Genomic DNA, 23,027 nt, shown 5'->3' on the forward strand with positions numbered 1-23,027 from the left:
TCCTCACATGCAGGAGAAGTCCTTAACTCATGAGAATTTGAAACCCATTGGTTACCCTCACCTGGTATAGCCGGCCAGTCGAAGCCATTCTTGGGGTGTAGCTGCTGATGTGTGCTGGCAGCTTCGACGAGCCACAGGTGAGTGCAGGGTGAGGACAAAAGTGGGCAAACTTCCCCAGGAGCACCACATGTCCCCCGCCAGAAGTACTACCCCTCTCCTAACACCCAATACACAGTACGTCCATGGAAATCCTACTTCATCCGGGGGGGGGGAGTGGAATTGAATTCATATTCACTGGACCGACTGGCCTGCTTTCAGGAAAATAGGTCTGGTTGAGTTTTGGTGTGCCAGAACCAGCAGATACCTATAATACCTGCTGCATCCACAAATTCTTACAAAAAAACTGTTTTTCTGGGGTTTGCTAGGGGGGTTTGCATCACAGGATTCCGTGCACGTTCCAATATGCCTTCCTTTGAGATCCTTTGAAGAACAGTCTCTTTCTCTCTCTCCTGTGCTTATTTTACAGTTGTACCTTGGTTTTCGAACAGCTTAGTTCTCAAACATTTTGGCTCCCAAACACTGCAAACCCGGAAGTAACTGTTCCGGTTTGTGAACTATTTTTGGAAGCTGAATGTCCGGCAGGGCTTCCGCAGCTTCTGATTGGCTGCAGGAGCTTCCTGCAGCCAATCAGAAGCTGCGCTTTAGTTTCCGAACATTTTAGAAGTCAAATGGACCTCTGGAATGGATTCCATTCAACTTTCAAGGCACGACTGTATTTACTTGCCCTGTTTTTATACAGCTTTCGCTGCAAGTTCAAAGTGGTATAAAAATGCTTTGTTTTCCTGCAGTAAGGTCAGGAGCTGCCTACTAGTTTTAGAAGGGATACAAATAGAACAGCTTGAGGCAAAGAAAAGAAACATGCTTTGAAGGCAATTGTGTGGTACAAGTTCTACCCACTTGCCAGTCCATTTTTAATTGTTAATAATGCAGTTTGATAAATGCCTTAAGAACTCATGGACTTTGGCTATTGCAGAAAAAAATCACACATAAACTGAATGTTTCCAGGGAGATGGAGGACCCATAATGCTTTTATGTCATCTGGTGGGATTTTATTTTATGATTCGGACTTAGATGCTCAGCATTCACCATCCACAGCAGCTTGGGAAATATGGATGCCTTGTTTAGACTGGGTTGTCACCATTTCTTTCTCTTATTATTTATTGTTGGTTTGCTTCGTATATAGTATGGTGTAATACCCTGCTACTGCACTTTTGGGTTGTTAGTAATGTTAATAAATGTACACAAGCAGAAATGCATTGGGAGTCAGAATCATCACATGGTGAGATGGGTGGGAGAGTACTGTGAAATGAGATAAGCTGGGGTACATTTTGTTTGTTTGTTTGTCTAGCGTTGAGCTAGGTCTAGTCTAGGGAAGCCCTGCCCTTGTGAGATGTCACCAGGATAATAAACAATTCATCTTGTGAGTTTTAATCAATGAAATCTGCACATAGATAAAACAGTTCTAAAAAAATGGGAAAATATCATAGCAAGCACCATCCCATGTGTGTGAGAGAAGTGATGCTGCAGATGTATCTTCTAAGATGGTTTCTGCCACCCGAGGTTTTTTAAAATTATTTGCATTAAAAACAATTAACATTATTTCAGAAGTCAGCGGCAGTTAATCAGGGGCATGTTTTAACATATAGTGGGCAGTACCACGACCTGTAGGGCAGTTGGATTACCTAGGGGGGGCACCAAGAGGCAAGGCGTCAGCAAGGGGGGAAAGAGGTGTAAATGACTATCAGACTTTGAAAAGTTGGTATCAACGGAGTTCATCAAGTTCATCAATTTTGTTGAATTAACTAAACTAAGTTGTTTTAATTGGATTGTGAATAAGTGTGCAATTAACTGTCATTATCTTCCTATTCTGAATAATGTTTTTTTATAGGGTAGGGATCACTGGGGATGAGTTTATGGAACCAAAGGAGCAGTGGCCTGAGAAAGTTTTAACTGGGGACTTCCGGGTTGGTGCCTCTGGTAATGGCGGAATTCCTCTGATCGGGAGGAATTTGCCCCATGGGAATTTGGGTCTGGCCGCCACAGCGAAGGCGGAGACCCGCAAAAAATCACAGGCGGGAGAAGCCTGTGAGCGTGGGATTCGGCGGGCACCTTTTGCGCCTCCCCTACTCGCGGGGAAACCCGGTTTTGGGGGTCCAGAGCGAAGTGGGGTGAGCGGCGCAGTGCTTTGAATCGTCTGCTTCTTCCACGGAGCGAAGCCGCATAGCTGTTGCCGGAGAGCGCTGACTTTTTCCTGTGGACAATTTGATTTCAAAGTAATTACCCGTGAGTAGAGCTGAAGCGGGAGAATTGGATTTTTAAACGTCTAATTTGGTATCGTAACGGGGAGGTTCAAAACAGGAAGTCCGCCTTCCCCTTTTGTAAACAGACTGAAGCAATGAGGCTGCAAGCTGAAGTCTTGGAAAGCCTATTGTAAAAGACTAAATTTCCATTGGTAAAGAACATTAACCCCCCCCCTTGGAGGCAGGAGAAGAGGGGGGGAAGTTGTGGATTGAGTATGCCTGCAGGAGAGAGCGAAGAGAGAAAAAAATACCGCAGCTCTGACTCTGGAAACGGGCTGCTAGCAGGACTGACATTTCTTGGAATGTTCATTGACAGCGTTTAGAACGTTCATTGACAGCTAGCTAAATAAGAGAAATACATTGTTTCTACTGTCTCCGGTTGCTTTTAAAAAGGAGTAAAAGTAACTGAAAATTGAAACTAACTTTGGATTGTTTGAAACTGTGTTTAAAAGAGGACATTACTGACTAATATAAATAGAAACTGTTTCCCCCTAGTGGAAGCCTTTGAAACTGGTTGCTTTACAAGAGCTGGGCTAGGGGTTACATTACACTTATACCGAAAACAGAGACTGAAAAGACACAGCTCAAAAATTACCGCCCCATATCGCTGCTTAATGTGGATTATAAAATCTTTGCAGATATTCTGGCTAAAAGATTAAAAAAGGTGTTAGTAGAAGAAATTCATAAAGACCAAGCGGGCTTTCTCCCGGGCAGACATTTGTCTGATAACATGAGGAATATAATTAATATTCTAGAAAAACTACAAGTGAATATCAATACTAAGGCAGTTTTGATATTTGTGGATGCAGAGAAAGCCTTTGACAATATTTCTTGGAGTTTTATGAAGAAGAATCTACAGGGGATGGGGGTAGGTCAAGGTTTTGAAAATGGTATAGGTGCAATTTATTCAGAACAAAAGGCAAAATTAATTGTGAACAATGTAGTGACAGAAGAGTTTAAGATTGAGAAAGGGACACGACAAGGCTGCCCAATTTCTCCATTGCTCTTTATATCGGTCCTTGAGGTTTTGTTAAACATGATTAGAAAGGACCAAGAGGTTAAAGGTATACAAGTGGGAGCTAAACAGTACAAATTGAAAGCATTTGCTGATGACTTAGTATTGACTTTACAGGAGCCAGTATCTAGTACTAAAAGGGTACTGGAATTGATTCAAGAATTTGGACAGGTAGCAGGTTTTAAGTTGAACAAGATGAAAACCAAAGTTTTAGAGAAAAACCTAACTGTGAATGAGAGAGAGAAGTTTCAGGAGGAGACAGGACTAACATTGGTTAAGAAAGTGAAATATTTAGGGGTTAACATGACTGTCAAAAATGTGAATTTATTTAAGGACAGTTATGAAAAATGTTGGATCGAAGTGAAAAAGGATTTAGAAATACGGACAAATTTGAAGTTATCATTGTTAGGCCGAATTGCTGTGATAAAAATGAATGTGTTGCCAAGGATGTTGTTTTTGTTTCAAACATTGCAAATTTTGGATAAGATGGACTGTTTCAAGAAGTGGCAGAAAGATATTTCCAGATTTGTTTGGCAGGGCAAGAAGCCTCGAATAAAATTTAAGATATTAACTGATGCTAAAGAAAGAGGTGGATTTGCCCTGCCAGACCTTAAACTTTATTATGAATCAGCTGCTTTTTGCTGGCTGAGAGAATGGTTGCTTCTTGAAAACACTGACGTGCTGGATTTAGAAGGCTTCAATAATGCATTTGGCTGGCATGCATATCTGTGGTATGATAAGGTAAAGGCACATAAAGCGTTCAAAAATCATATTGTTAGAAAAGCATTGTTTAATGTTTGGATAAGATATAAGGATTTGTTAGAAAAGAAAACCCCAAGATGGTTGTCACCAATGGAAGCGAAGGCACAGAAAAAACTCAATATGGAGGCCAAATGGCCGAAATATTGGGAAATTTTGGAACAAGATGGAGACAGAATAAAACTGCAGAGTTTTGAAAAACTGAAAAACAAAGTGCGAGATTGGCTCCATTATTACCAAATAGTGGAGGCATACAATTTGGACAAAAAAGTTGGCTTCCAGGTGGATAAATCAAAATTGGAAACAGAATTGTTAGATTCAAAAATTAAGAATTTGTCAAAAATGTATAACTTGCTGTTGAAATGGAACACTCAGGATGAAACGGTAAAATCAGTTATGATCCAATGGGCACAAGACGTTGGACATAACATAATGATGGCTGACTGGGAACAGTTATGGACCACTGGTATGAAATTCACGGCATGTAATGCCCTAAGCGAAAATTTAATGAAAATGATTTATAGGTGGTACATGACACCAGTCAAGCTTGCAAAAATTTACCATCTGCCCGATAATAAATGTTGGAAATGTAATGAGACTGAAAGTACATTCTTTCACCTTTGGTGGACATGCCCAAGGATTAAGACATTCTGGGAGATGATTTATAATGAAATGAAAAAGGTATTTAAATATACCTTCCTGAAGAAACCAGAGGCCTTTCTCCTGGGCATGGTCGGCCAATTGGTGCCAAAGAAGGATAGAATTTTTTTTATGTATGCAACAACAGCAGCAAGAATACTTATTGCAAAGTACTGGAAGACACAAGATCTACCCACCCGGGAAGAATGGCAGATGAAGTTGATGGACTATATGGAACTGGCGGAAATGACTGGCAGAATCCGAGACCAGGGAGAAGAGTCGGTGGAAGAAGATTGGAAAAAGTTTAAAGATTATTTACAGAAATATTGTAAAATTAATGAATGTTAGAAAAATGTGGAAATGAAGTTATATGGCTTTAGTAGAAATGCTATAAGGAATTAAGTATAAATAGATTATTAAAGTATTAAAGGAAAAAATAAGGTTAGAATATGTTAAGATAATTATAGGATAGAAAACAGAGGAAGATGGAAAGGAATTGCTGAAACAATCAACCGAAGTGGAATACAAAAAGGGAGGTGTGAGGTGGTCGCTGAAATAAGTGAATGAAAGATAAGATATTGAAATTGTTTGGTGTGTTTTAAATTGTGTTTATTTTGTTTTGTTTTGTTAGTTTAATTGTATTGTTCATTTTGTTTTGTAGTGTTTAAACTGTTGGAAAAGTAATAAATATTATTTTTTTTTAAAAAAGAGGAAGTTTTAACTGATGGAAAAGTCTTTGGTCAATTAATCACATCAGATGATTAAAACAGCTGAAGTTCTTGTTATTATTTTATAATTTACTACATTTCTACCTCATTCTTCAACCCTTCAATGCCTCAAAAATAATATAAAATAAAAAAATCAAAAATAGTAATTGTGACGGACAGCAGAGCCAGACCAGAGTCTGGTGATGCAGTCCCCTTGAAATTCCACCAGAGGGCTGGAGCCTCTCTCTGATTGGCTACCAAGGCAGCTTGCCACAGAGCGGGGAGGAAAGCATTTTGGGAGGGAGAATAAAAGGGACAGTTTCTGAGGGAGACGGATAGGGCTGGATTTGAGATGAGAGTTAGGCAGTAAGATAGGGGGGAGTAGGATAGGTTTGGACCAGGGAGACCTGGCTCAGATTTGGGTTCACATTCACCCTGAGGACAGAGCCTCGCAGCTTAGATAGGGAGACCATCTTGAGGGTCTGGGAAAGACATGCAGACAGGAGTGCCTGGGAGGGCTGAGTGAGCCGGGAGAGGAAGAACCTGGTCTCAGTCTAGCCAGGGGGGAGAGTTCTCCGAGGCACAGAAGACTCCCAAGCCAGTAACAAGGGGGGAGGTGATCCCCTGGCTCTCTTACACCATTTTGGAATACCTCAGGAGTGGGATTGTTAAGTGAGTGAGGAAAAGTGCCTCTTGCTCATGAAGCAGGGTATTAATCTGTGAAGGAAACTGTGTCATAATAAAAATATTTCATGGAGCCACCTGTCATAGCTAAGCAACAGAAACTGATTTAAGCATCTTACCACATATTTTAGAACATCTACCTGATTTTTAGCAACTGAAGTTTAAGAAGAGTTGTGCCTATAGTATTATGTTTAAGCCTGTGATATCTTTTTACCTCATTTTAGTAATAAGTTAACTTCTACTTGAAAGAACGCATTTCCTGGCCCATTTTGTTTCACAAACTTCTCTTTGTTTAATAAACTTTTCCTGTTTGTTTGATCAACTCCTGCCTGAGACTCTAAATCATTAAGTTTCCCCTCACACAAGTCCCTCATATGATAGTCTGTGGTAAACTGAAAAACTTCGTATAACTGGCGTACAGTGAGGTGGGTGCACTCTCTTTAAATTGGGGGTGGTTAGATGGATCCGCTACAGTAATAATTAAAACGATTGATAGAAAAAAAATTGAAACTCAGTAATACAAGATCACTTTAGCAACAGGCCTAAAGCAGTTTTTCCTGGCAGCCCAAATTTCTTCTGAAGAGGACTATCGCCCTAAGTGCAGAAAAGACTGAGTCAAGCAACCTTCTCTAGGAAGTGAAGGCTATGTGGATGGACAGCTAAGGCTCTTCTTCTTGCAGATAACAGTCCATCCTTGGATAGAGGAACCTAAAGAAAAGACTTTGTACAGGGTCTTAGGGTAGGAGGAGTTTCATACAAACGAACAAAGAGCTTCACTCACACTGGTGTAGACAAATAACTGTGGCAAATCACCACTTGGGGAATCAAAAGCTTTCTGAAGATGACAGAGGAGAAAGGTTGAGGTCAGGAACACAGACAAGGTAAAGAACAAATGTGTCACCTGCCTGTCTGTGAGGATTTCTAGACAGTGAGAGCAGACATGTGTGAGTGGCAGTGATAAGTTAGTAACTTGCATCTTATCACCCAATGGAAAAAGTAAGTTTGACACAGATTAAATGTTTACATCCCCTTCTCTTCTCAGTCTTCTTCAAATTGGGGGACAAGATTCACAGATTTTGCAAAATACATTTCAACAAACAGATCAAATACAACCCACCAACCAAGTATGGCAGATTTCCAGGGGTTCATTGGAATTCCTGGTTTTGCAGATCACTTGGAACAGCCGGGGGGCGGGGCGGACCCAGCACCGGGCAAGTCACCACCAATGGCTGATAAACTTGGTAGGTCACAACTTGTGTAGAACTCTCTCTTGTTTTGGAACAGAACTCAGGAATTCAGATGCCCAAACACTGCTTGCTTTAAGCTAGAGACCATACTTTCCTCTAGGGACTGTTATAAAGCCTGAGATAATTCTGGGTGTTGGCCTGTACAGATATTATTTCAGGCTGCTTTTTTCCATTCAAGAAAGAAGTATCTTCAACATAAACAATGTAATATGTATACCTGCAACTTTTAGATATTTGCTGCAGCAACTTAGGCTATCTTGAAGGTACATCAGCTTTGGAGTTCATGGAAATTGTCAAAGCAGATCCATGGATTTATGACTTACACATTACATTCCTCGTACATGAAGGTGACACTCACAAGTAGCTCTTCTTAAGATTTAAGTTTATTCTATGGAGTTTATACTATGTTGGTTACACAGAAAGTGAGATGCTAGGTTCCAAGGCAGGTTGCAAAATTAAAACACAATGTTAAAAACAGTATAAAACAACTTATAATCACAGAAGGGTGGGCCCTAAAAATATGCTACTCAGATGCCAAAAGTCAGGGTAAAGAAGAGCATATTAGGCATTCATCCCTTGTGTAATTAAGATGCCAAACACATTTCTGTGGGGAGGGAGGGCCAGAATCTAGGGGCTGCCACAGAGAATGTCGTCTCCCAAATCAGCACCACCCCCAAACTTCTGAGGGCACAGGAACTACCAAGAGGAGCCCCTCTGCTGAACTTTACACCTGAGAGGGTCTGTAGGGAAGGAGGCAGTCTTTCAGCTATTTGGTGTCTGAGTTGTTTAGGACTTTAAAACAGTCACATGCCCACCTTGAATTGGGCCCAGAAACGAACTGGCAACCAGTGTAACTGTTATATGAGATCTAAATGGAACCCCAGCCTGTAACCTGGCTTATGCATGTTAGACCAAGTGAGGTTTCCATAACACTAATACAACCAGTTAGTTGAATCCAGCCTTCTATATTAAAAAACATTGCAAGTTTTTGAATTTGCAGGTTTCTAATTAATTTATGGGAGGCGGGTGGCGCTGTGGTCTAAACCACTGAGCCTAGGGCTTGCCGATCAGAAGGTTGGTGGTTCGAATCCCCGCAATGGGGTGAACTGTTGCTCGGTCCCAGCTCCTGCCAACCTAGCAGTTCGAAAGCACATCAAAGTGCAAGTAGGTAAATAGGTACCGCTCCAGCTGGAAGGTAAACGGCGTTTCCATGCACTGCTCTGGTTTCACCAGAAGTGGCTTAGACATGCTGGCCACATGACCCGGAAAAACTGTCTGTGGACAAACATCGGCTCCCTCGGCCAGTAAAGCGAGAGAGCCGCAACCCCAGAGTCGTTCGCGACTGGACTTAACTGTCAGGGGTCCTTTATCTTTACCTTTACCTCAATTAATTTACAGAGTAGAAATAAATTAGATTTTATATGCCCAGACTAAGAACTCCATCAAAGTGTATCCATAATGGCCCATAATGGAAAAATGCAAAGGAGAACGAAAGTTCTACAGGTTGCCTGCCCCTTCCAATACTACCCCTCCACCCTTACTTGGATGTAGCTGTAGAAAAAAACAGGGCAAGTGGACAGCCTTTTGCCTAAAGACAGAGGCACTGTAGGTGGAAAGAGGAAGGTGACAACCTCATTCTCTTAGCATGGTAGCCTAGTTTGACCCAACCTTGGGCAGGTAAACAAATTCTTCTTGTTACTCAAGGAAGAGAAGCAAGCAATGTTTTCACTGCATTCTGTAGAACCGACAAGATAGCTGGGCTTCTCTTTCTCACTTGGTATGTGGTAGCTGCAGCCTGCTCTGTGCATAGAACAGATTGTGCCACTTCAGCCTCATTTACCACATTGTACACAACTGTCTAAAACTGTGCATGCATTTTTGGACAAAGCCTCCCTATCTTGGACAGCCTCTGCAATCCATGAACTCTCCTACCTGTCAAATGCCAATTTCATTAGCTCTTCTGAGGAAAAGGGGGGGATGATGTGATTTTTTCTGTTTTCACCATCTAACAATTAATTGAGGTTGCACCCCATAATGAGAATGACTAAAATGATTTAAATTTTTTAGGGGTACTCATGGAAACACCTTGCATCTCAACTGAACCACAGACAGATAATACATTGCGAATATATTTTGAAATGATATTTAAAGAAGATTTTGTCAATTTCCCTTATCCACTCCAGGCACAGTCTTCTGAGTCAAGGCTCCTTTGCCATCCCAGACATCCTGCAATAAAACCTGAGGATCCTAATCCATGCCCAGAAAACATTTAAGAGGGTTCTTAATTTGAGCTAGATCCTACTACAATTCTATCCCAGAATGTGCTTTCAACACCAGAACTCAGGTTCAGAGCAGGTAAAGAAGTAATAAAGGTAGCTGGAGTGCATCTGAACATGTGCACAGTGTCTGAAATTCCCCAGGCACCAGGTGCGTCTTGCTACTGGCACTGGTCAAATTGTGACTATGTGGAGATCTCTGAATGAAAGGTTGGTGACTAACATCTCCATCGGACTGGCCTCTCCTGCTTTCTTAAGCAGGTAAGCAGAAGACCTTAGTTATTGCATTTATATACTGCATCACCTTTTTCTCTCCAAGGAGTACATGGTTCACCGCACTCTTAAATTAATCCCTATGACAACAACAACAACAACCACAACAATAAACAGCATCACAACAAAATGGCAGCTAGACATTACATTGTGGCGACTGTAACCTAGGTTTAAGGCAGAGGTTTTCAACCTTTTTGAGTCCACGGCTCCCTTAAGCAACTACATTCTTCCTGTGACACTCCTGAGGGGCTCAGGAACCCAGTTATGTCACCCCTTGCCTGCAGAGCTAGCAGGCTCTCACCCGTTTTTGAACAGCTTCCCCTCTGGAGTGTTCCCTCAGCCTCCTCTCCTTGAGAGTCCTCTGGGCAGCTGCTGCTTCCATCCCTGGTCTCTGAGCCAACCCTCCCCACACCCCAAACAGAGGTGCCTTCCAGAGGCAACAAAGCCAGGGCTGCTGCAATAAACAGCTGTGCAAGCCTCTGGGAGGCAGAGACATGAGAGGATATCAGAGGAGGGAGGGGAAGAGGGACAGAGGTCAATGTTGCCCGCAGCACCCCTGACCATCATTAAGGCACCCCACGGTGCCATGGCACCCTGGTTGAAAACCACTGGTTTAAGGTGTCATTTGGTGATTAGCTTATATAGCTGAGTTTCTAACACTGCATGTGCAGCATATATTTCAGTCACAACTCTAAATGTCTAGGAAGGGGGATGGGTAGACAGGGTTTACTGATCAGAAAAAATATGCTTGAGCCTCAGTAACAATCTCTTAGAAACTAACTGCCACACTCAGGTTAAAGTGGGTCTTTGAAACCTTGAATGCTTTACTGGAGAAACTACCAGTCTCTTGTCATTTAAATCTTTCTGAAGCATTAAGACCAACTTAGTTAGCAGTAGTTTCACGCATCCCCAAGGGAAAGCAAGATTTAAGGGGTTACTGAACTACTTCTGCCTTCCTCAACAGGTGCAGCTATCTAGAGTGCATCATCAAACACAACTTCCATATGTCCTATAGCCATGTCTGAACTATGGGTATAGCACAGAAAGGCAGGAAAAGCTCAGAATTCAGCATCTTCCAAACCTCTGCTTTATTTTTTTAAATCAAGTTTCTAACCCCTATGGCTGCAAATAGAAACCTGAAGCTGTGCTGCCAATGTCTGATGAAAGCTCAAAAGGCATAGGGAGAAATAATATTTACCGTATTTTTCGCCCTATAGGGCGCACCGGCCCATAGGGCGCACCTAGTTTTTTTGGGGACTCCTGCCAGGCTCCCCAGGCTTGCGGATATCTGCCCGAAGCCCGGGGCGCACTGCTCAGCTCGTCCCAGGCTTCGGGATGCAGGCTGCTATCCGCAAGCCTAGGAAGCACACCAACCCCTCTCGCTCTCCAGGCTTCAGCGAAAGCCTGCATTCGCCCCATAGGACGCACACACATTTCCCCTTCATTTTTGGAGGTGTGTCCTCCAAAGTGTGTCCTATAGGGCAAAAAATACGGTACTTGTCAGGGAAAAGGATAGTATCCTGCCAAATTCTTCTTCCTTCCATGTAGCGGAAGCAGAATACTTTTTGCCAAATAAGCAAATATATGGGAATTCTGTAGAATTTATACGTGTCTCAGTATTCAGCTTTGTTTGCTGTAGAACTGGGGTTACCCTGCTGCAGAGTTTTGCTCTTTACTTGTTAGTGCAGAGCCCATACAATCATAACGACAAATTCCCAAGCTCTGGGTTTGGGTGCTATGTAACTTAATTGAACATACAGTAATTTCAAGAAAAGGCCCAGAACACCCAACAAAGCAAGTGGGGACTGATAAACTGATCCTTATCTTATCAACAAAATGGGAGGATGTGGAAGAGATTCAGATGCTTACAGAGTTTGGCAGAATTCATGGATGTGCGTGCATTTCTCTCTCTGCCTGCCTTTCTGCGCTGCTATTGTTTTGTCCCTGCCCTTGGCTTGAAATTTTAAGATATAATCCAACAGAAGCTTTTTCGATCCAAGCCCCACTGAAATGAATGGGAGCTGATCAAAAGCAGTCCCTGCTCATTTCAATGAGGCATGCACAGGAGCATTTATCATTGGTTTGTCCCCTTCAAAGATAACTGGTACAGCGGTACCTCGGTTCTCGAACATAATCTGTTCTGGAAGACCATTCGAGTTCCAAAACATTCAAAAACCAAGGTGCAAAAGGCTGTCTGCAAATTCAATTGAGAAAATTGAAAAACATACAGCGGAAGCCGTTCGACTTCTGAGGCGCGTTCAAAAACAGAAGCCTCAAAACACAAGTATATTTTTCCATCCTGAGACAAACTTAAAAATGGTTCTGCAAGTTTTCATTATACTTTAGTTTGCAACGGGGGGAAATTATTAACAAGTGTCCATGACCTCACCAATAAACCTCTCCTCCATCTACAGAGCAAATCTGAAACGTTGTTAGATTATTTGGGAGGAGGGGAGAGGAATAGAATCATAGAATTGTAGAGTTAGAAGGGACCCCAAGGGTCATCTAGTCCAATCCTCTGCAATGCAGGAATCTTAGCTAAAGCATCCATGGCCGATGCCCCTCCAACCACTGCTTAAAAACCTCCAAGAAAGGAGAGTCCATGTGAAAGATGAACATAAAAACATGAAAAGTAGATAGCTGTCTGAAGCATGAGGGGAAGGGAGAATAATCCAGCATTCAACTTAATGGTATACGTGCACTTAAGGTAAGTTACACCCCACTAGTGAAGAGGTTGCTGTGATCATTGTTAAAATGTTATCTGTCTTCACCCAGATTCAGTCTACAACATGAGACACAGAACAGAGCATGGTTCTGTGATTGTTTCCACCCTAGTTAAGAAATATCACCTGAGAAAGCAAGTTACAAATATAATACAATCCTGCAGGTGAAGGGTGGTGGGGATTTCCACTGATACCATCTGCTCACTTTATATACTATCATCAGTAGAGTCAAGAGACCACAAAGATTGCATGCTTCCATCTGAGGCTGCAAATAAAACAAGTTTCAAGCATTTTGTCTTTACTTCTTCCCTCTGCACATGCATATTTTAATATTCATTTTAAATATTTTGATAAAAATATTTATAATTTTGTTTTTTACTTTATTAGAAGAAAAATACTTTTGTAATAATAAAAAGAAAACATTATGAACCCTTACCCCTCATCCATCCTACTCCCAATAATCTCAACACTCTTTCCCTCCAAGCCAACTACATAAATACCAATGGGATATGCAAAACATCAATCAAGTTGCCAATGCTTTAAAATGTTTAATAATAGAAGTTAGTCTTTCACATAGTGCTTTTAAAGTAGTCAAAGGGCTTGCTACAAATTCTTGCAACAACAAAACTCTCCCTTCATGTCCCATATGCTTGGACCTGCATCCCAGAACACATGTATGAGGCCTTTTATGTCTCCTAAATTCATTCTCAAAATCTATCTTTTCCATGAAGCATTTGGCACAATTCCTTAGTTCTGTAACTTAGTCAAAGCATGAACAACTGAAACAATGGCATGTTATTTGTTTACCCCATGCTTCCACTTCCCTCCCCTTGTTGTTTCCCCTATACTGAATTTCAGATTGAAAACTCCTCAGTGCAGGGACCCTTATGCTTTATGAAATGTCACATATAATGCTAGCACTGAATAAAATGCAAAAATTAATCCATTTCTTCTTCTTCTTCTTCTTCTTCTTCTTCTTCTTCTTCTTCTTCTTCTTCTTCTTCTTCTTCAAGCTCCCATGCTTTATGTGGTCACCAAAATCCTGTATTTCTAGATACCACTGTCCTTGGACAAATAATCACTTCTTCTATCCTAAGGCTCAAGATGGATACCACATGTTCATCCTTCTCCATACTTTTAGAAATAAGTATTATTTAATTACAGCGGTACCTCGGGTTAAGAACTCAATTCGTTCCGGAGTCCGTTCTTAACCTGAAACTGTTCTTAACCTGAAGCACCACTTTAGCTAATGGTGCCTCCAGCTGCCACTGCCGCATGATTTCTGTTCTCATCCTGAAGCAAAGTTCTTAACCCGAGGTACTATTTCTGGGTTAGCGGAGTCTGTAACCTGAAGCGTATGTAACCCGAGGTACCATGGTATTACCATCACTTTTTAGAAGACATAGCTCAAGGGAACACAAACATTTTGAACCTATCCCAAGGCAAGAAAAACAACTGCTTGTGCTTTCCCAGATATAACTAGGACAAAAAAAAAAAAGGCAAGTCCCTTGTCATTATCTGGGGAACATACAACAGATCAAAATGGTTAGACCTCACACATCACAATAACCCTGAAGATTTCCAAGAAGCCTCTGCATTTCTGTACTGTTCCCAAAGTGCTAATAGGACAATGCGAGGGAGCAAGGAGATGGTTGAAGCCTCTTTGGCCCGAGCCAGCAGGAAAGGGGTTCCACCTCTCTCTAGTTGCAGAATTTCTTCCTCGGTCTCCCCTTCTTCTCCATGGGCATAGCTGCCCCCCCAATCAATAAAAATACTTAACTAACTGAGGTTCTGTCCCGCCCTAACAAAAGCCTGCAAAAAAATCTGGCTACTCCCATGTTCTTCTCCCCAGCCAGTCACACCCAGTCCCTGCTACCTTGACTTGCTTGTGAGCAGACCCTTAGTCATGAGCAGATAGTTACAGAGAAACCTTGCTTCAAGTCAAGGGAATTGTTTTTGGCCCCTGTAGTGGGAGCGTTTTGCTCCCTCTCCAGGCCCACAACTGAGGGAACAGGCTGGCTGTCACTTCAATTCTAAAGTTGTTGCTTCCCCCACCCCTTGTGGTTTCCCTATCTGCTTAACCAGCCATCTTCTTCCTCCTCCTGTTATAGCAGAGCCAAATGAAAAAAATAGGATAGGAATTCTACACTTTCACACTCCCATGATTTCAGCGGGTATAGCTTGTCATTCAAGGAACATCTGCTGAAATCTCCTCTTCTGTACAACTATTAAAGGTACAAGAGCACTATCTTCTTCCAGCTTGCTACTCTATTCTGCGTCTGAAGGCTTTGGCAAAGTGGAAGTGCCTTCTGAAACACCACAGACCAAATCAACGTTACATAGTAGTAGGAAGGTTTTATTTATTTTTTATTTTTATATATATTTTTTTGAGAATCAGAGTGTGTGGGGGGTTGCTTCCAGATTGGAGCCCTTTGGTCCAATTAAAATTTTGATTATTAGCTTAAAAACGGAATTAAGACAAAGGCTACACATCACATACAATGCAGTGTTTTCATAGAATCATAGAATCATAGAATCATAGAGTTGGAAGAGACCACAAGGGCCATCGAGTCCAACCCCCTGCCAAGCAGGAAACACCATCAGAGCACTCCTGACATATGGTTGTCAAGCCTCTGCTTAAAGACCTCCAAAGAAGGAGACTCCACCACACTCCTTGGCAGCAAATTCCACTGTCGAACAGCTCTTACTGTCAGGAAGTTCTTCCTAATGTTTAGGTGGAATCTTCTTTCTTGTAGTTTGGATCCATTGCTCCGTGTCCGCTTCTCTGGAGCAGCAGAAAACAACCTTTCTCCCTCCTCTATGTGACATCCTTTTATATATTTGAACATGGCTATCATATCACCCCTTAACCTCCTCTTCTCCAGGCTAAACATGCCCAGCTCCCTTAGCCGTTCCTCATAAGGCATCGTTTCCAGGCCTTTGACCATTTTGGTTGCCCTCCTCTGGACACGTTCCAGTTTGTCAATGTCCTTCTTGAACTGTGGTGCCCAGAACTGGACACAGTACTCCAGGTGAGGTCTGACCAGAGCAGAATACAGTGGCACTATTACTTCCCTTGATCTAGATGCTATACTCCTATTGATGCAGCCCAGAATTGCATTGGCTTTTTTAGCTGCCGCGTCACACTGTTGGCTCATGTCAAGTTTGTGGTCAACCAAGACTCCTAGATCCTTTTCACATGTAGTGCTCTCAAGCCAGGTGTCACCCATCTTGTATTTGTGCCTCGCATTTTTTTTGCCCAAGTGCAATACTTTACATTTCTCCCTGTTAAAATTCATCTTGTTTGTTTTGGCCCAGTTCTCTAATCTGTCAAGGTCGTTTTGAAGTGTGATCCTGTCCTCTGGGGTGTTAGCCACCCCTCCCAGTTTGGTGTCATCTGCAAATTTGATCAGGATGCCCTTGAGTCCATCATCCAAGTCGTTGATAAAGATGTTGAATAAGACCGGGCCCAAGACAGAACCCTGTGGCACCCCACTAGTCACTCTTCTCCAGGATGAAGAGGAACCATTGATGAGCACCCTTTGGGTTCGGTCAGTCAGCCAGTTACAAATCCACTGAGTGGTAGCATAGTCAAGACCGCATTTTACCAGCTTCTTTACAAGAATATCATGGGGCACCTTGTCAAATGCCTTGCTGAAATCAAGGTAGGCTACATCCACTGCATTCCCTTCATCTACCAGGCTTGTAATTCTGTCAAAAAACGAGATCAGGTTAGTCTGACATGACTTATTTTTCAGAAATCCATGCTGACTATTGGTGATCACAGCATTCCTTTCTAGGTGCTCACAGACTGTTTGCTTAATGATCTGCTCCAGAATCTTCCCTGGTATTGATGTCAGACTGACTGGGCGGTAATTATTTGGGTCCTCTCTTTTCCCCTTTTTGAAAATAGGGACAACATTTGCCCTCCTCCAGTCTGCCGGGACTTCGCCTGTTCTCCAGGAATTCTCAAAGATGACTGCCAGTGGTTCTGAGATCACATCTGCCAGTTCTTTTAATACTCTTGGATGCAGTTCATCTGGCCCTGGAGACTTGAATACATCTAGACTAGCCAAGTATTCTTGTACTATCTCCTTAGTTATTCTGGGCTGTGTTTCCTCTGCTGAATCATTTGCTCCAAATTCTTCAGGTCGGGCATTGTTTTCTTTATCGGAGAAGACTGAGGCAAAGAAGGCATTGAGGAGTTCAGCCCTTTCTGTGTCCCCTGTTTGCATTTCACCATCTTCTCCTCTGAGTGACCCCACTGTTTCTTTGTTCTTCCTTTTGCTACGAACATACCCATAAAAGCCTTTTTTGTTGCTTTTAACCTCTCTAGCAAGCCTGAGTTCATTCTGTGCTTTAGCTTTTCTGACTTTGTGTCTACACGTGCTGGCTATTTGTTTGAATTCCTCTTTGGTGGTTTCCCCCCTTTTCCATTTTTTGTACACATCCTTTTTTAATCTTAACTCAGTTAAAAGTTCTTTAGATAGCCACCCTGGCTTCTTTAGGCACCTTCCATGTTTCCGTCTCATTGGTATTGTCTGAAGTTGTGCTTTTACTATCTCCCTCTTAACAAACTCCCAGCCATCATGAACTCCCTTTCCTTTTAGTATTACTGTCCATGGGATCTCACCAAGCACTTCCCTAAGTTTTATGAAGTCGGCTTTCTTAAAGTCGAGAAATTGAGTCCTAGTATGCTTGGCTGCTCCTTTCCGCTGTATAGTAAACTTCAGAAGAGCATGATCACTCGCGCCTAATGATCCTTCCACTTCTACCCCACTAACTAGGTCATCAACATTGGTTAGGACCAGATCTAAAATGGCTGTTCCTCTTGTTGCTTCTCCCACTTTCTGGACAATGAAGTTGTCTGCAAGGCCAGTGAGGAATCTGTTTGACCTTATGCTCTTGGCTGAGTTTGACATCCAACAAATATCCGGGTAATTGAAGTCCCCCATTACTACTATCTCCCTTCCTTTTGCATGCTTGGCCATCTGTTCCAGGAAGGCATCATCTATGTCCTCCGTTTGGCTTGGGGATCTATAGTAAACTCCCACAATGAGGTCACTGTTATTCTTCTCTCCCTTAATTTTGACCCAAATGCTCTCACTTTGGCTTTGAGGTTCTAAATCTTGGATCTCTTCACAGGTATACACATCCCTGACATATAACGCCACTCCTCCTCCTTTCTTGTCTGGTCTGTTTCTCTGAAATAGATTGTATCCCTCCATTATTACATTCCAATCGTGGGACTTATCCCACCAGGTTTCAGTGATTCCTATTATGTCATATTTAGTTTGCTGTACCAAGAGCTCAAGCTCATCTTGTTTATTTCCCATACTTTGCGCATTAGTGTACAGACATTGAAGTCCATTAATCATTCCCCCGTGTCTCTTATTTAAGGATTTTTTCCTCCCACCACTAGGTCTGCGTGCTGTTTGCTCCATTCGGTCTATGACATTTGGATGATCATCTTCATCAATTGATATCCTGCAATGGCCTTTCCCATGTTTTAATATCCTGCAATGGCCTTTCCCATGGACAGTATTCTTGCACCACATTTGCTCACAAATCTGTCCCAGTCACCAAAGGTTCTGTCTAATGTTAATAAAGTATCCCATTTGCAAGTCCTGCTTTATTGCTTTCTGTTGATCAACGGGAAGTAATGAAATACAGGAAACGTGTAATTAAATGGACAGTAGCCCTGAAATGCCTCAGTAGTTTTTGCCTGTCTACCACAAACAAAAACCTGAAGTTCTCTGGGTTCTTCATGAAAACTAAGTCAACCAAGGAAGGAAATGGAGGGGGAACACAGAACTGTTTATCATTCTGTTTGTATACTTAGCAGTGGTGGTGATCACAATGTCTGTCACAGTCTACTTTGTTACAGTACTTAACAAAGTGGGGTAGTGCTGGCTCTGGGTTCTTCAGGTAAGTTGGTTTTCACACAAGCCACTAAAGGCTAAACTTGAAGTTACAGGCATCTCCCCACTTACACACATTCTACTCATGCGCAACTGTGTATACACACGGTGCCAGGAAAATAAATAAATAAATAAATAAATAGATAGAATCACACCGGAAAATGGTAGGAGAGAGCTGGAAAGTCCTTGTGGCTTGCAAGGAGACTCTTCCCAGAGCCCAAAGAGGATGTCAGAGAGGGCGGAGGAAGCCCCAAAGAGACTGAAGCAGCAGCAGGGCTTTGTTTACGCTGCTCAGCCTCCTCACCTAACAGCTGACGTGAGGGGTAGCGCAACAGCAACAGCCACTTTCTCATGCATCCTCCAGCCCCTAAATATTTTGGTCTGGATTGGAGAGAATGGGAGAGAGAGCTGGAGAGGAGGAAATCGGCATTTAGAGGCTGCTTCCCACTTTGCATGATTTCACTTATTGGGGGGGGACCCGGAATATAACCCCCATGTAAGTGGGGCAACACCTGTGCATGCACACACCATCATTTCCTACAGTAAAATCCAAGCAATGCCCTTCTGGTATAGTGGTAAAAATATAACTCAAAAGTCACTATCCCTTAATGATACCACAAAATCTGTTATGTGAAGCAATTGGCTTCAGCCTACCAAATGGCTGATCACCTTAGGTAGCAGATTTTGGGTTATCAGCAAACAATGACATGTGTACAGGGAAGAACAGTTGGGTGGTGATGGTTCATATGAGCCTCCATCTTCAGTCTGAAGTGGTATAAGTCACACATAGATTTAACATCAAAGCAAGAACAAGGCCTAAAAAACATGGACCAACCAAGATTGACAAATTAATGTGTACAGATTAAACATCTGTACAGATGACTTATAAAAGGGATCACATAGAGGATATATAAAAGGATGTCACATAGAGGAGGGAGAAAGGTTGTTTTCTGCTGCTCCAAAGAAGCGGACACAGAGCAATGGATCCAAACTACAAGAAAGAAGATTCCACCTAAACATTAGGAAAAACTTCCTGACAGTAAGAGCTGTTTGACAGTGGAATTTGCTGCCAAGGAGTGTGGTGAAGTCTCCTTCTTTGGAGGTCTTTAAGCAGGGGCTTGACAACCATATGTCAGGAGTGCTCTGATGGTGTTTCCTGCTTGGCAGGGGGTTGGACTCGATGGCCCTTGTGGTCTCTTCCAACTCTATGATTCTATGATTCTATGATTCTATGATTCTATGAAAGGTTGTTTTCTGCTGCTCCAGAGAAGCGGACACGGAGCAATGGTTCCAAACTACAAGAAAGAAGATTCCACCTAAACATTAGGAAGAACTTCCTGACAGTAAGAGCTGTTCGACAGTGGAATTTGCTGCCAAGGAGTGTGGTGGAGTCTCCTTCTTTGGAGGTCTTTAAGCAGGGGCTTGACAACCATATGTCAGGAGTGCTCTGATGGTGTTTCCTGCTTGGCAGGGGGTTGGACTCGATGGCCCTTGTGGTCTCTTCCAACTCTATGATTCTATGACTTTAAACATCTGTATGTTATCTACAAGTGACAAACACCAGTGTGTGCAGTGATCATGCCTGCCACATCTAAGTGCTGAACTGCCTTAAAAAGACTTTGCTTTTCTGTAATCAGTATGCAAAACCAACAGTAACTAGTATACATGTTTGCCTTAAAATGGTTCTCTTCCACATTCTACACATTAACATTAAAATATGAACTCAATGGTGTTTTTAGGGCCATGTGTGAAAATACCCTAAGGCATTATCTGGGAGGGGCCAAAACCAAGCTGACACCTTCTCTGACAACTATTTGCACCTCCCCTAGGGATGCCCTTATTTCACTAAAGAATCATTGGTACACGTGAGAGACAAAGAGGAAAAAGAGACCCATTAAAAGCAGTTCAGAGATAGGAGGAGAGCCTTTGAGACAAGCCTACTTAGTGCTTAAATTAATACACCATATATTTTATGTTTCCTTTTAGCAAAAAACAACAACAAAAAACTGTAGCTAGTCCCTCTCTTCAAAAGGAAATTTGTGACCTAAAAGAGCATCTCCAATTCGCAAATATTAGAGGTTACTGCACATAGGGTCCAAGCAAACTGGGAAACAATACTGCTGGGCAAGACGTTCTATCCTGAAAGGGGCTGAGCGATTTCTCACAGGGCTAAGGAAGCAAGAAACTTTGGTTCCAACCCCCTCTTTTGAGCAGAGTAGTATCTAGTGGATTCATGAGGGATGTGAGAGCAGAACGCCCCAGGCCATGGATTGGGTACAGGTGCCAACAGCTTTTGGAAATGGGCACATAGAACACTGAGGGGCATTACCTGATTTTGATTGGCCTCATACAGCTCTTGAGTCTTCGTGATTCGCCCTCTTTGCCAGACCTCTTGGGCACACCCTGGGAAGGTGCAGCCCCCTTCAGTACCACACTGTAGTTCCTGCCATCATTGTTGGCCCAGTAGACACCCTCCTCGGTCTGGTACCGCACCACAAAGTCAAGCCGGGGCCCTCCTTCCTCTTCCTCTTCCTCATCCTCATCGCCAAATTCCAGGCGGAAAGCAAAGCGGTCCGTCAGGCCCCCGTCTGGTGAACCCCCTGGAATATAGAGGGCAGGGTAGTCCCGGTGACTCTGCCAGCGGTCTCGGCTGGCCCGCACGTGCACAGCCTTGTGGTAAGAAACGTTGAGCACCCGCACGGTGCCACGCAACACCCGGGGCTCCCCTGGCTCTGGGGGCAGCAACTCTTCCAGCTCCACCTTGGCCTGGCGCAGGCGCCCAAGCTTCTCCTCCTCACCTTGCCCCGCCGGTTGCAACACAAAAGATGGCAGAAAGTAGGGGGCAGGAGGGGAGGGTGGCTGGGAAGAGGCCAAGGGGGGCACCACCTCAGGGGGCGATTCAGGAGATGCTGGTGGCCAGGGCTGATAGCGCCGCCAGCGGGCCAAGGGCAGGCCCAGGGCATCAGCGAACAGCACGTGCCGGCCTGCAGCATTCTGGGAGGGCTCCTCCGTGGCAGCGGTGGCGGGGACCTGCTGCGGGGGCTGCTGCCCTGGGCCATGCGGGGAGAGCGGGCCAGCCGGGCCCGGGGGCTGCGGGCAGAGAGGCCCTGGCAAGCGAGGGGGCTGGCGCTGCTCGGGCTGCTGCTGCGGCTGCTCCTCGTCCTCCTCGCCCGAGGAGGAGCTGCTTCCCCCGCCGGCGGCGGCGGCGGCGGCGGGGTGCTGGGGCCTGGGCACCGGGGAGGAGCGGGGCAGCAGGGTCCGGGACGGGGGGTCTTCCTCCTCCTCGTCGTCCTCCTCCTCCGCCGCCGCCGCCGCCTCCCGAGCCAGGGGCAAGGCGGGCAGCGGGGGCGGCGGCGCGGGGGAGGAGGCGGCCCCCGCGCGGGCCATGGCGAGCGGCGGAGGGAGGCCGGCGGCGCAGACACAAGCGGCTGCTCTCGCCCAGGCGGCGGCGGGACGGAGGCGGGGCGGGGCGGGCGGGCAGAGCGGCGCCGGCGCCAATGGAACGGCGAGGCAGGCCTTGCTCTCCTTCCCTCCCTCAGCAGCGACGAGGCGGAGGCCGCGGGCGCGGAGGTTCCTCTCGCCGAGCGATCTCGGGGCGCCTGAAGAGAGGAGGGCAGGCGGCGGGCCTCTTCTTCGCGCCGCGGCTCCGCTCCAAAGCGCGGAGAAAGGGCGCCTTCCTGCTGGGCGGCCGCTGCCCACCTCGCGCCCGCCGGCCCCGAGGAAGGGAAGCCCCGGCGCGGCGGCGGCAGGGGCGCGGCGTCCGCCCGCGGGTCACCCTTGCCCGCCGGCCGGCCGGCCGTGAGCGGGTCCTGGGCGCCGCTGTCCCTTCGCTCCGCCGCGCGCGCCGTGCGCCTTGACGCGGCTGGCGAGCAAATGGCCGCGGAAAGAAGCGGGGATGGAGAGCAAGGGGCCGGCGGGGCAGGGCGCGGGTTTCCCGGGCCTCTTCAGCCCCGGCACGTAAGCCGCGGAGATGGAGATGGTGCCTGGCAGCTGGCCCGACCCGAAAACGTCCTCAAACATTAAGCTCCGAAACCGAGGCTCAGCTGCATCCAGGGTGGCACCCGGCAAGCACTTTCGTCAGCGCAAGAACTTGGCCCCCCGTAAGCGAACGTGTGCCCCTCTCCTCTCCGGGGGCGCCCCAACCCTCCGAAGCAGAATTGGAGGGGCAGGAAAGGGGGTTAGTTGAATACAACCCAGTGCCCACGAATTATCACATTTTTAAACTCAATATGCCCTCCATACATGCATATATTTCTATTGTCGCACTATGCAGCGCAGCCAAAATGCTGAATTTTCAGAATTTCGAAAATCTGTACATGGTAGCAAAGGTGTCAGATCCAGTTCTCCAGTAAGGCTGACCTGAAGTCTTCCATCCCAACTGTTCATGTGGCAGGTACATTCTAGGATTCGGCACACATTTCTA

At 44.7% G+C, this 23,027-nt stretch overlaps 2 protein-coding genes across 2 annotated transcripts in view; both read right to left on the minus strand.

Annotated features, from left to right (window-relative positions):
• The window catches only part of LOC310752230 (putative G-protein coupled receptor 173), a 101,821-nt gene extending 79,806 nt beyond the window's left edge, over positions 1–22,015 (minus strand). Inside the window, exon 1 of the mRNA XM_083592172.1 lies at positions 20,934–22,015. Within this exon, the coding sequence (XP_083448298.1) occupies positions 20,934–21,991 (1,058 nt within the window). The 5' untranslated portion in view covers positions 21,992–22,015. The remainder of the gene's footprint in view (positions 1–20,933) is intronic.
• The window catches only part of CCDC22 (CCC complex scaffolding subunit CCDC22), a 70,957-nt gene continuing 63,347 nt past the window's right edge, over positions 15,418–23,027 (minus strand). Inside the window, exon 15 of the transcript XR_014542877.1 lies at positions 15,418–17,789. The gene's annotated coding sequence lies outside the window, so the exon portion shown is untranslated. The remainder of the gene's footprint in view (positions 17,790–23,027) is intronic.

Source organism: Podarcis filfolensis (genome assembly GCF_964270895.1).
Source record: "Podarcis filfolensis genome assembly, chromosome: 17".
Lineage (NCBI taxonomy): Eukaryota > Metazoa > Chordata > Lepidosauria > Squamata > Lacertidae > Podarcis > Podarcis filfolensis.